At 38.1% G+C, this 11928-nt stretch overlaps 1 protein-coding gene across 4 annotated transcripts; it reads right to left on the bottom strand.

Annotated features, from left to right (window-relative positions):
* Positions 1–2097: 2097 nt before the first annotated feature.
* Positions 2098–11927, bottom strand: LOC117543235 (lysosomal thioesterase PPT2-like). Of its 4 annotated transcripts, none has more exons than XM_034211376.1 (9): positions 9817–10489; positions 7165–7318; positions 5242–5337; positions 4627–4734; positions 4422–4505; positions 4247–4331; positions 3446–3500; positions 3144–3294; positions 2098–2337 (listed from the first exon to the last, which is right to left on the bottom strand). In XM_034211376.1, exons 1-8 carry the CDS (start codon positions 9967–9969, stop codon positions 3151–3153), a joined length of 879 nt encoding a protein of 292 aa, XP_034067267.1. In that variant the 5' UTR covers positions 9970–10489; the 3' UTR covers positions 2098–2337; positions 3144–3150. The 4 variants fall into 4 exon arrangements, with proteins under 4 accessions (XP_034067267.1, XP_034067264.1, XP_034067266.1 ...); XM_034211373.1 differs by lacking the exon at positions 2098–2337 and adding an exon at positions 11847–11927 and having other exon boundaries at positions 2425–3294; positions 9817–10065; XM_034211375.1 differs by lacking the exon at positions 2098–2337 and adding an exon at positions 11847–11912 and having other exon boundaries at positions 2425–3294; positions 9817–10005.
* Position 11928: the final 1 nt, after the last annotated feature.

Raw genomic sequence — 11928 nt, 5'->3', positions numbered from 1 at the left:
CCTACTCTCAGGGTCGGCGTCATGGGGGGTCATTCGAGGGCCATGCCCCCCCAAATGAGTCACTGTGCCCCCCCAACGCAGGGTGGGCAAGCCTTGCCACTTTGCCGTTTTTTTGTTTTTTTTAATCATATAAGTGAAAACGTTTCCACTAAAGGTTTTTTGTGTGAAATACATCAGAAATAAAGAATACAAATATAAAACACAGCCTGAGGTGTGCTCACTGCTGCTCTCTGATTGGTGTGTTGCTTGACCAATGACCCCCGACTTTTGTTTTGTTATCATTACGTGGCTGTGTGTTTTAGATGAAAGCCGGTGGCAATCTGTTCATCTGTTACACTGATTATACAGTAAAGCCATCGAAAATAATATGATATACAGTACAGTACAAGTAGCCTACTTCTGGGTCTCTGTGTTTCATTCAAGCTCGGCTCTCTCTGTGTGTGTGTGTGTGTGTGTGTGTGTGTGTGTGTGTGTGTGTGTGTGTGTGTGTGTGTGTGTGTGTGTGTGTGTGTGTGTGTGTGTGTGTGTGTGTGTGTGTGGCACGATCGCATTTTGTGAGTGCGCGAGCGGTAACGTGGAATGTTGTTAGCATCTGGTTAGCTAGCTATGCTAACGGATATAAAGAGCTGTTTCTACACCAAGGTGGAGGAGAGTCCTCTCCTGTCAGACTGAGAGGATCGTATAACCTCAGCCAGAGGTAAGGACTCTCTCAGTGTTTAGATAGTTCACTTTAGTGTAAGTTATCTCAGTGGGTCTCAAACGGTTTGGTCACCATTTATGTAAACAAGTATTTGCGAGGAACACATGTATATGATCATTAGCCTATAGCCTAGTTATTAAAAAAATAAGAGAATAAATGAAAAACGGGTATGAAATACTATAGGACAGTAACACAAGAATACAGTTTAAAAGGGGAGTGATTAGTAAAATATCCATAAAGAAAAAGTAAATCTGTGTACAGTTCTGTTTCATATGGATGCTGAGAGATGTAGGCTATCCATAGATCTCTTCATTTTGCTCTCAAAGTGCACCAGATTGATGCATTTAACTTCAATATTTTAAAAAGAATCTTCCCGGGGGAGCATGCCCCCAGACCCTCCTAGAGGAGGTTAGGTCCACCCCCCACCTAAAACATGTTCACATGGATAGGATACAAAATACATTTGCACACTTTTTATATGGTGGCCTATGTCCATATGTTTCTGTTTTGGTGGTTGTGCCACAAACGTGCATGTATGCACAAGTCATAGGTGCGCTAGGAAATAGCACTACACCCTGTGTGTGTGAAAGACAATAGACTTTACAGCATGTTTTTTGAAATTGAAGTTGCGTTGGTGTTTGTGTGTTGGTTGTTGACGGCAGTGTGTGCCCCCCCCCCCTTGGTAAATGATTGCCCCCCCATTCGATTTGTTCTAGAGCCGACCCTGCCTACTCTGAGTGCTTCTCCCACCTCCTGTGCCAAACAATTATATAAAAACATATACGATCAATAAAGGTTCTTCTTCTTCTTCTTCTTCTTCTTCTTCTTCTTCTTCTTCTTCTTCTTCTTCTTCTTCTTCTTCTTCTTCTTCTTCTTCTTCTTCTTCTTCTTCTTCTTCTTCTTCTTCTTCTTCTTCTTCTTCTTCTTCTTCTTCTTCTTCTTCTTCTTCTTCTTCTTCTTCTTCTTGAAGTACAACAACTAACACTTTAACTATTTCAGAACAACATATACTAATCCTATATTTGTATTGTAATCTATATATATGTGTGTAAGCTTTACATTTTTTTTATTAGCCCAACACACAATCCATAACTCAACCCCATGAATCAGTTCATTAATTAAAATCAATGCGTTTGATCACAGCCCCTGCCCTACTTTTATCTAATCATGTGTGAAGGGCTAAAGAGTCAACATGTAACCTATACTCTGCAGTCAGAGGCCCATTGAGTATTATGTAGCCTAAAATGTGCTTGACAAGGTGCATAGATAACATAACTTTCAATAAAACAGGATCATTAAAGATCATTCTTAAAGGGTTCAAATTAAACCAGGGACAGAATATTCGTTTTTATGGTGACTATCTCTTCACTTTTATTGTGCAAATGGGTTTTGAGGCTGTTCTTAATGGTACTGTAAAATGATTTGTATCTAAAGGCCTTTTTTTATTATTGTAGTTTAGCATCCTCACAAAAGACTGCTGTCCAAAGTAATAATAACAAAACACCAGAGCATTATAAAAGAGATGAATAAGCCACTCTGACAATGTCATAAATTGATAAAAATGTAATAGTTTGATAAGACAATAATGTACTGGATTCTCCTGTAGATGTGGGACCCGTCTCCAGCGCAAATGACGCCTGGAACACAATACAATGTAGTTATATTGTAAGTTATATAGCTTGGGCAGAAGTCTGAAAAAACAAACATACAAATAATACTTAAGAGATTGGTGTTCCAACAATACTTTATTTAATACAGATACAACATTTCAGATCTTCTTAAAGTATCAGTTAACACCAAGTCACATAAGACAGAAATATATCACTAAGCTGCACTCTGTGGGTTGAGACTCGATATTATTCCTCAAAGCTTAACCCCGAAGAGTTGAGGTCAAATGAGTGTTCACCACTGTGTGAATTCACTCTTTACCAGAAACTTCCACCAGAGGTCAGAGATTGATCGCTCATGGCTCATGAATTGCATGGCCTGCTTCAGACTGACTTTTACCTGCATGAAAGACCATCTGAGCATGATTAAAACAAATTGAATTTCAATGTATCCTTTTGGTTTAAGTTTTAATGGAAAACCTAATAAAAAAGGTTCATTAGACAAATGTACCATGGACTATTTCTAGCAGAAAAAGTCCTCAGAATTTGGTATATTTAATCGAAAAATGTACCTGGTAAAGAAGTGAACTATAACTGCAATCTTAATATTTAAACATTGGTTAATTGACCGCATTATTAAAATGCATTATTGGAACCTACAACATTAAAATATAGAACCATTGTCTCTTTTCCCACAGCCATAAAGGAAATAAGAATGGAAGCTTTAAAATTTTTTTATTTTGGTTTAGTCTTTTATGAAAATCATATACATGAAATACAGTTTAGATTATATATTCTATTATAGTTAAATAATAGCTTGCATTAACATCTCTCACTCTGTTTTCAAGTGAGCCACTTCTCTATGCAGCTCCTGAACACGGTGTAGTTTGAGTGCCACTGAACGTGTTTCACTCCAGAGTGAAGGCACATCGACACGTCGCCACGAGCGTTTAGCGTCTTCAACCCAAATGTATCGTTTCTGTAAAACTTTCAAAAGGAGAGGGGAGGGTTATTACGAAAAAGGAAGAGAGAGATCTCTACAATAATGCAGAGGGCCCAGAGGGTAAAAATGAAGTGGTGCTTTCAGTCAATATAGAAGTGATACAATGGTGTATGCATACATCACTTTGTAACTTACCTCCTGGTTCCCCATTTCTACAATGGTTTCGTTGCTGTCATAGAATCCGAAGTGGCTGTGTGGAAAAAAAAAAAGGGAAACAGTCAGTCTAGGTGAAGACTTCTTGAAACCGATGCTGCAGTTTTGACCAGAAACTGTTCACCCAACACACATTTTGAAGACTCTGTTAGAAACCATTTCATTGTTTGGCACCTCAATATGTATGTAAGGAGATTTTGGGGGAAATGTGGCACTCACATGCACACGTTTTCTAAAATAAAAATGTATTAATTTTAAAGCTAGCATTCCCCTAAAAAATTGGCATCATAAAATAATTAAAGGACAATTGCAACATCAGGTCTCCATTAAAAAAACAACGTTCATATTGGCATGCATGTGCGTATTAAAGTTGTAATTGTTATAAAGACTTTAATGCCATAAAAAACATTTTTTTTTATTTGCAAAATGCAGGAAAAAGCAAACATAATTAATGGTTGGGTTTTTTTCAGATATCATGAGAATTGTGGAAGTGATAGTTTATTCAGTTAGCCTTTTTTTTTTATTGTTGTTTTTGTTCATTTTGTGTTCATGTTTTCTTCCTGTGTTTTGCTGATTTTTTTAAATTAATGTAAACAACCCAATAACCATCTTTTAGTATGTTTGTATTTTAGCATGTCGTCATTGTTAGAGAAAATATATACCAGGACATTATGTAAAGAATGCTAATATATTCAACTAAACTAAATAATTATTTGTATTTTTCCCAAACATTTAAAAATTAAGGAGAATAAACTGAAGAACAAATTGTAAATTTGATGAAACCTTGACTGCCATGGTGTGATGACGCCATCGTCTGGTCCTCCAATCAGCACAAGATTCTTGATGCGCAGGAAGTTTTCCCTCCATGCTGAGAAGGTCAAATGTAGAAATACATGTCTGTACATGTTTACTGCACATGCAAAAGTATACAGCTCATTTAATTAATTAATTTCACTACCTTTCATTTTGCCGTGAGGTCTGTCCCCGTTGAGCAACGCCAGAAAGCTGTTGCTCTGCAGGTAGCGGGACCTATGGTGAGGGTCTGTGGAGAAATTATTCATAGATATATGTATTGTCTTTTCAACAGGGAATATAATACTATAGGTGCTGGTTCTCCTCAGTTAAAGCTTAAATTGTTCTGCTTTTCAAATCATCATGCTCACCGTTCCAGTAGTCGCAGATAGACACTTTCTGTCCCACTCTGTTGTAGCAAATACGAAACAAAGTCTTCTTCACGAAGTCAGGAAATACCCGCTTCAGGTATTCTGTGTCTGTGGAGTAAAGAAGTGTTTGGAAATTAAGAACAGGGGTTTCTGAGACTTTGGGCCTCCCTTTAGACAAAGCTTGGAAAAAGGTGCTCCCTGACCCCTTTACTTTCTTAGTTTCACTCAATAAATGCATGTCCATTGGATCAAAATCATTATTTGAACTATAACTGTCAACAATTGAGCCAAAATAGCCTAATATTGTTGTTAAATATAACATCCGATTACATAGAAAAGGTCTATCCTTAGGCAGTTATTTGTTTCTGTTTTGGCAAAGTAGAAATCACCCAAACTGTAAATGAACCGTCTCTTTAACAAATAACTGGTGGCATAGTGTTTTCCATTCACTGAGACTCTGCTCCTCCCACTTTGAAAACCTCTGCTTTAGGATCTAAGACCAATCATTACTGTTACAAGTTCTTATGAATTAACTGATAGTCCTAAAATGTCATTATTACCTTGAGGACAAGGGTTATACAGACAGGATTAAAACTCAAAATGAAGCTCCCTTACTTCCATACTGCCCGGCCTGTGGGGACGACAGTGAAATGAAGGTGTGCACTTTGTGATCTGGAGCCATGGAGAGAAGTGCTCGACAAATTAAACCACCTTTAAAAGAAAAGGAGAGGACACAACATCAAGCCAATGCTGACAAACCAGTTTAGAGTATAAGATGTGATGCAGTTATTCTTTTAATTTCTCTAAAATGCATCTCATAAGGGTTGGAACGTTATGACTCTGATTACTAAGTTGGCGCCTTCCACTGCAGGTGTTTCATCAGGTTCTAGCAAAACTGGATATTTTCTACTATCCTTAATGGCTAGTGGTTGTGAGGCTGTACTTAGAAGAAATGTATATTAATGTAGGCCTAAAACCATATAATATGTTATCCATCCATCTTACTATCTCCTCCATTAGGGCTTTTGGATCACAGCAGACCATTTAACTAGTATGAAACCTGCTCTTTGAGGAGAAAACATACTGAAAATGTAAGAGTTTGCTTCTTTTTACATTTGACATAGCATTGTTTTTTAACTAATGCTAACCAAAGCATGCTAACACTTTAAAATGAGTACAATGTTGACCATGTTCACTATCGTAGTATCCCGAGTATCTCCGGATCCTGGATCAAGACCATCCAGTCGATCACAGCCCAACAGAGTCACATTGTTTTCAACATAAACAAGTATATAATACTTTGTGGTTTTATTGTGTGTTTTATGTAATTTAATCATTTTAACCTAAATGTTTTCACATCAAGCATGCAAACATTTGCTAACTAGCAATAAACACAAACAAAGCTGATGCTGAGGGGAATGATAGTAGTTTTTGCAAGGTATTGGTTTATATATCATTGGAAACTCATATACATAATGATTGACAGTTTGTTTCTTGTTAAGACATTTAACTAAAACCTATTGGTGGCATTAGAGGAAAGTCAAAGAATTTTCAAAGTCATCATCGGAATAAAATAGATTTGCCTATATGTTTGAGATATTTTGCAGGGTACGTTAAAACAAGTGGACCATAGTCTATAGTTCTCTACTAAACGTAATGACATCGGTCCATAATAGTTGGTTAAAGGTTTTCTTAAAAGCTAAACCATGAGCCACTTCAGTAGAAAAAGGTGCTTATTTCGGTATGCCCGAAATAAGGAAGTAAGAGTTGACATGATATTGTTCCTCAACTTCATGTATGTTTGGGCAGGTCAGGTGTCTTTTGAACATATGGGTTAAATATTGCATTGCACTGCACAGCTGTGTGTCTGTGTTTAGTCCTTGTTCATGAACGTTTGGCCACATATGTATACTGTTCTGATGTATGCGTATGTGTGTATGTGTGTGTGTGTGTGTGTGTGTGTGTGTGTGTGTGTGTGTGTGTGTGTGTGTGTGTGTGTGTGTGTGTGTGTGTGTGTGTGTGTGTGTGTGTGTGTGTGTGTGTGTGTGTGTGTGTGTGTGTGTGTGTGTGTGTGTGTGTGTGTGTGTGTGAAAGGCAAATCAGATCATCAAGGTCATGCAATCAACAACCTTCTTGCGGCATTGTTTTTTGCAACTTTGTTAACTTAATATTCTTACATATACTCATGATGGATATTTGGTTGAATTGACACTGTTCTCCTTTGCTCTGTGAGATTGTCCTTGCACAGATTATAACACCCAAAGTTGTTCCACATTATCTTGGTCTCTGTCAGACTGACTGATGACTCTCTTTACACTGAAGCAGTCCAATACTAAAGTCAAGACCCCAAATCCTGCTGATGTACATTTGTCTTAAAATAAACCTAGTTAAGATACAAAATAAACAGCTTTGAAACACATTGCTAGTTCTTAGGGTAGCATTACAGATGAAGACTTTTGTCAGATGTAGATGCTTTATGCTTAGAGACATTTTCCTATATGGCTAAATAGTGTATGTTGTTTGATGCAGTGTTAGGACCTTGTGAGAAGCACAGAAGATGGACGCCATCAGGAGCCTTTTGCACGATGTCGTCGAAGGCTTTACTGAAACCTTGCACCTGCATCCACATGGGCTTCAGACTGGACAGGTTGTCATACAAGTCAATCACCTTCACCTCAGTGCCTGGATGCACCTAGGAATACAATCATTCAAAGGAAGTTACAAAACCCTGGTGAACACAGAACAAATCAACAGTCAGCAAACTACCAGTCTGATTTCTGTTTATGTTATTATTCGATTCAGTCAGGTGGGTGTCATGTCCGGCAGTAGGTGCTTGGACTGGGAGCTGTAGGGTCGCCGGTTCAAGTCCCCGACCAGACCTAAATATGGAGTGTTGACTGCTACTTGGAGAGGTCCCATTTCACCTCCTGCCCTGCCGTGGTGCCCTTGAGCAAGGCACCGGACACCCCCCTTCCCCCCTCACTCCCATTGCTCCCCGGGCGCTGTACAATAGCTGCCCACTGCTCCTAGTACTAGGATGGGTTAAATGCAGAGAACACATTTCACTGTGTGTGCTGTGTGCTCTGCATGTGTGAACATTAAAAGAGGGTTTCATCCCATCATTCAATTATATTCTAATTCTTCTAAAACAAAACTGATCTGGAGAAATAAGATATGACAGAGAGCCAGAAATCCTAACATTAAAACTGCTTGCTGATTTTCACTCTTCTTGAAATCTGACTGCCTTTAGAATAATCTGCATCGCTATACTGTAGATCAGGGGTGCCCAACCAGTCGATCGCGATCGACCGGTCGATCGTGGGGAGATTCCCAGTCGATCGCGAGATGTGTCTAAAAATAGAACAACAATATTCTGTTTTATCGTTAATGTCCTGTAACATAACTTCCTGTGCCAGAATAATGCACTTGAACGCATCAAAGCTTTGTGATTGGCCGGCGTGACCCCATGTGTGGCTGGCCGGTGTAGCTGGTGAGCAGTGGGCAGTGTGCACTAGTTTGCCAACGTTGTTCGTGTCAACAGGAGTGACAGTCCGCACACACACAAGACCGCAATTATGGCAGAAGCAAAACATATATAGGCCTAATTCTCACTCCGAGTGGGAGGATGATTATTTTTGTATCTATTCCAATTCAAAGTCCATCTGTCTCATCTGCAATGCGAGCGTGGCTTTATCGAATAAGGGTAATTTAGGAGCGGCATTTCAAAACAGTGCACAAACGCTACGAGACGGAATTCCCTCCTAATTCTGCCCTACGCTCCCAAAAGGGGAGGGGCCTGAAAGGACAGCTACATGCACAGCAGTCCATTTCCACCAGGCCCAACAACAAGAGCAAGGCTGCTACCATAGCATCTTATCGTGTCAGTCACGTTCTTGCGAAACACATGAAGTCTTTCAAAGACGGCGAAGTTGTGAAAGAAGCATTCATGGAGGCTGCCGATGAGCTTTTTGGGGACAGTAAAAATAACAGTAGCATTTCAACAGGTTTTTGATATAATAAAAACTCAAGTTAGATACCGTTATTAATCTGCTGTAAGTTTTAATTTGTTTGAATGTATTCATTATAATTATTGTACAAAATGGTATAAGAATGCAAACTTAAATTGATTATAGTCTATTATCAATTCAGGTTAAGAAACTGCTTGCATCCTATTTTAAAGGCATTTATTTTTATACTCTACTAAAATGCAACAAAAAAAGGGTTTGATTATATTAATTTTGTCTTTTTTATTGCACTTCGGCAGCAGATTCCTGTGTAGCTTCAGATCTGAGTTGTCTTATTAGTAAGCCTCATTTATACTTTTGTAGCAACACTATTTTTATATAATGGCAAAGAAAGGGTTCAGAGTCTTTTCTTTTTTCCATGTGTCATATGTGGCAGTACTGTTCAATGTTTCTTGAAAACATTACCCACATGACGTGTGAATAAACTCCAACTCTGTATCAACAACACTGTTGTGTAACTTCAGTTAAATACTTGTATGTGTGTAGATTAGAAAGAGGTAAGATAAAGGATCTGCAGTATTTTATGAAGTATTAATCGTACAAAGGTCAGTTTTATACAAGTAGAAGTGTGTATTTACCTGGTTGTCAGTAATGTAATGTAATGGCTACGCCTCTCTATTTGGACTGGTAGATCTCGGCAGACTGGCAACTTTAAAAGTAGCTCTCGGTTCAAAAAAGGTTGGGCACCCCTGCTGTAGATATTAAGCCTGCAATACGTTTAATAAATTATTTTGGGTTTAATTGGATGTTTGACCGGTCCATTCAAATAATTCAACTGAGTGGTGCCTCACTGATGGAACAAATATCATGTTTTATAAATAGTTTTGTTAAATAAATGGTATACTTTGAAGATGATTTAGTCATCAATGTATGCAGATTCAGACTTTTGATACACAAAATAACCATCTCATAAATGATGATGTATTATTTTGTTAATTACAAAGTAGTTAAAAGCACTTTTACAAGCTGTAAATAGATGCTTACAAGGTAATGCCTCACTATTTGAATACATTAATATAACCTTTACTTATAAACATTTCCTAGGGTATTCGTTTCTATGTTCTGCTCTTTTGTTTTGTTTTTTGAAGGTCTGAGCTTTTTCTGTCTTTCAGAAGTCTCTCCCTAAATTAAACACTTTTCACATATTTAGCTTTTGGAAACCTACCTTGTTTATGTAACGAAACATCGTTTTGAACTCTTTCGGCCCATCGAACAGGCCATGCACTATGATGACAGGCTTGTACCCGTTGATGCAGACTCCTGTCAGCAGCAGCAGAAGAGGCACCGGGGAATTTCGGATCATCTGCGGGGTCTTCATCTCTCCTTCCGGCCACTGACGAGCCCTCTGTCCGGGCTGAGGATCGAGTGAGGTGCCGCAGGAGGAGATGATGTCTTTAAACGTCCTGATGAGGAACTTTAAATATCTTTCAACTTTTGATTTTAGACTTGGAGAGCATCAGCGCACTTCCTCATAATCATACTGAAATAGTGTGTCGTTTTTTCCGAAGGTGGTCACTCACATCTCTTTTAAGTCTCTCAGTTACGTAGTGCTGAGGACTCATCCATCTTTTAGACCGACTTTAAGCAGTATTATAGTGTGACGTTTGGTCATTAAAACATAATATGATTATACTTCTAATATTATACTTCTAATATACTTCTAATTAAAGTGGTGTATGCATGCACGTTAATGCATCAATAACTGCAATGCCATATATCATTCTGAAATTGTTCATTTTTGCATACTGACTTATTTTGCTTCAGGTATTTTAATATTTTAATGCTAAGACTTTTGTTCTTCAAGTTTGAATGCAATAATTCTACAGTAGACTGTTCTTTATAATGTATCAGTAGGCCTACTTGGATTGCAAATTGTAGGCCTATATTGAGTGGCCCACAACCTTTACAGTTATAATGTAGGGGTGCCCAACCAGTCGATCGCGAGATGTGTCTAAAAATAGAGAAACAATATTTTGTTTTATCGTTAATGTCCAAACAAATAATCTTCCTGTGCCAAAATAATGCACTTGAACGCATCAAAGCTTTGTGATTGGTATCGGGGCGTGGCTAGTGGGCAGTGGGTACTAGTTTGCTGACGTTGTCCGTGACAACAGGAGTGACAGTCCGCACACAAGACCACAATAAATGACAGAAGCAAAAGAGCCCAAAATATATCATTTTCACTCGGAGTGGGAGGATGATTATTTTTTGTATCTATTCCAATTCAAAGTCCATCTGTCTTATCTGCAATGCGAGCGTGGCTTTATCGAAGAAGGGTAATTTAGGAGCGGCATTTCAAAACAGTGCACAAACGCTACGAGACGGAATTCCCTCCTAATTCTGCCCTACGCTCCAAAAGGTGAGGGACCTGAAAGGACCGCTAAATGCACAGCAGTCCATTTTCACCAGGCCCAACAACAAGAGCAAGGCTGCTACCATAGCATCTTATCACGTTCTTGCGAAACACATGAAGTATTTCGAAGACGGCGAAGTTGTGAAAGAAGCATTCCTGGAGGCTGCCGATGCGCTTTAGGGGGACAGTAAAAATAACAGTAGCATTTCAACAGGTTTTTGACATAATAAAAACTCAAGTTAGATACCGTTATTAATCAGCTGTAAGTTTTAGTTTGTTTGAACTTATTCATTATAATTATTGTACAAAATGGTATAAGAAGGCAAACATTAAGATCTGTTCTGTTTAAATTGATTATAGTCTATTATCAATTCAGGTTAAGAAACTAGTGTTGCTTGCATCCTATTTTAAAGGCATTTATTTTTATACTCTACTAAAATGCAAAAAAAAGAAAAGGGTTTGATTCTATTAATTTTGTCTTTTTTATTGCACTTTGGCAGCAGATTCATAGCTTCAGATCTGAGTTGTCTTATTAGTAAGCCTAATGTATACTTTTGGAGCAACACTATTTTTATATAATGGCAAAGAAAGGGTTCAGTGTATTTTCTTTTTTTCCTGTCATATGTGGCAGCATTGTTCAATATTTCTTGAAAACATTATCCACTGAAGTATGTGACGTGTGAATAAACTCCAACTCTGTATCAACAACACCGTTGTGTAACTTTCAGTTAAATACTTGTATGTGTGTAGATTAGAAAGAGCTAAGATAAAGGATCTGCAGTATTTTATGAAGTATTAATCATACAAAGGTCAGTTTTATACAAGTAGAAGTGTGTATTTACCTGTAAAAGTAGCTCTCGGTTCAAAAAAGGTTGGGCACCCCTGATGTAGTCTGACTATACATTTGTAAAACCAATAGACTGT

This window comes from Gymnodraco acuticeps, unplaced genomic scaffold, assembly GCF_902827175.1.
Source record: "Gymnodraco acuticeps unplaced genomic scaffold, fGymAcu1.1, whole genome shotgun sequence".
Taxonomy (NCBI): Eukaryota; Metazoa; Chordata; class Actinopteri; order Perciformes; family Bathydraconidae; genus Gymnodraco; species Gymnodraco acuticeps.
The sequence above is the reverse complement of the archived record's forward strand: the minus strand, read 5'-3'. Positions and strand labels throughout refer to the sequence as shown.

Coding starts and splice junctions, on each gene's coding strand:
- LOC117543235 (XM_034211373.1), bottom strand. CDS start 9,969: ATGAAGACCCCGCAGATGATCCGAAATTCCCCGGTGCCTCTTCTGCTG. Junction 5,338..7,164: donor TCTTCTGTGCTTCTCACAAG/GTCCTAACACTG, acceptor TTTCTTTTAAAG/GTGGTTTAATTTGTCGAGCA. Junction 3,501..4,246: donor ATCACACCATGGCAGTCAAG/GTTTCATCAAAT, acceptor TTTTCCACACAG/CCACTTCGGATTCTATGACA.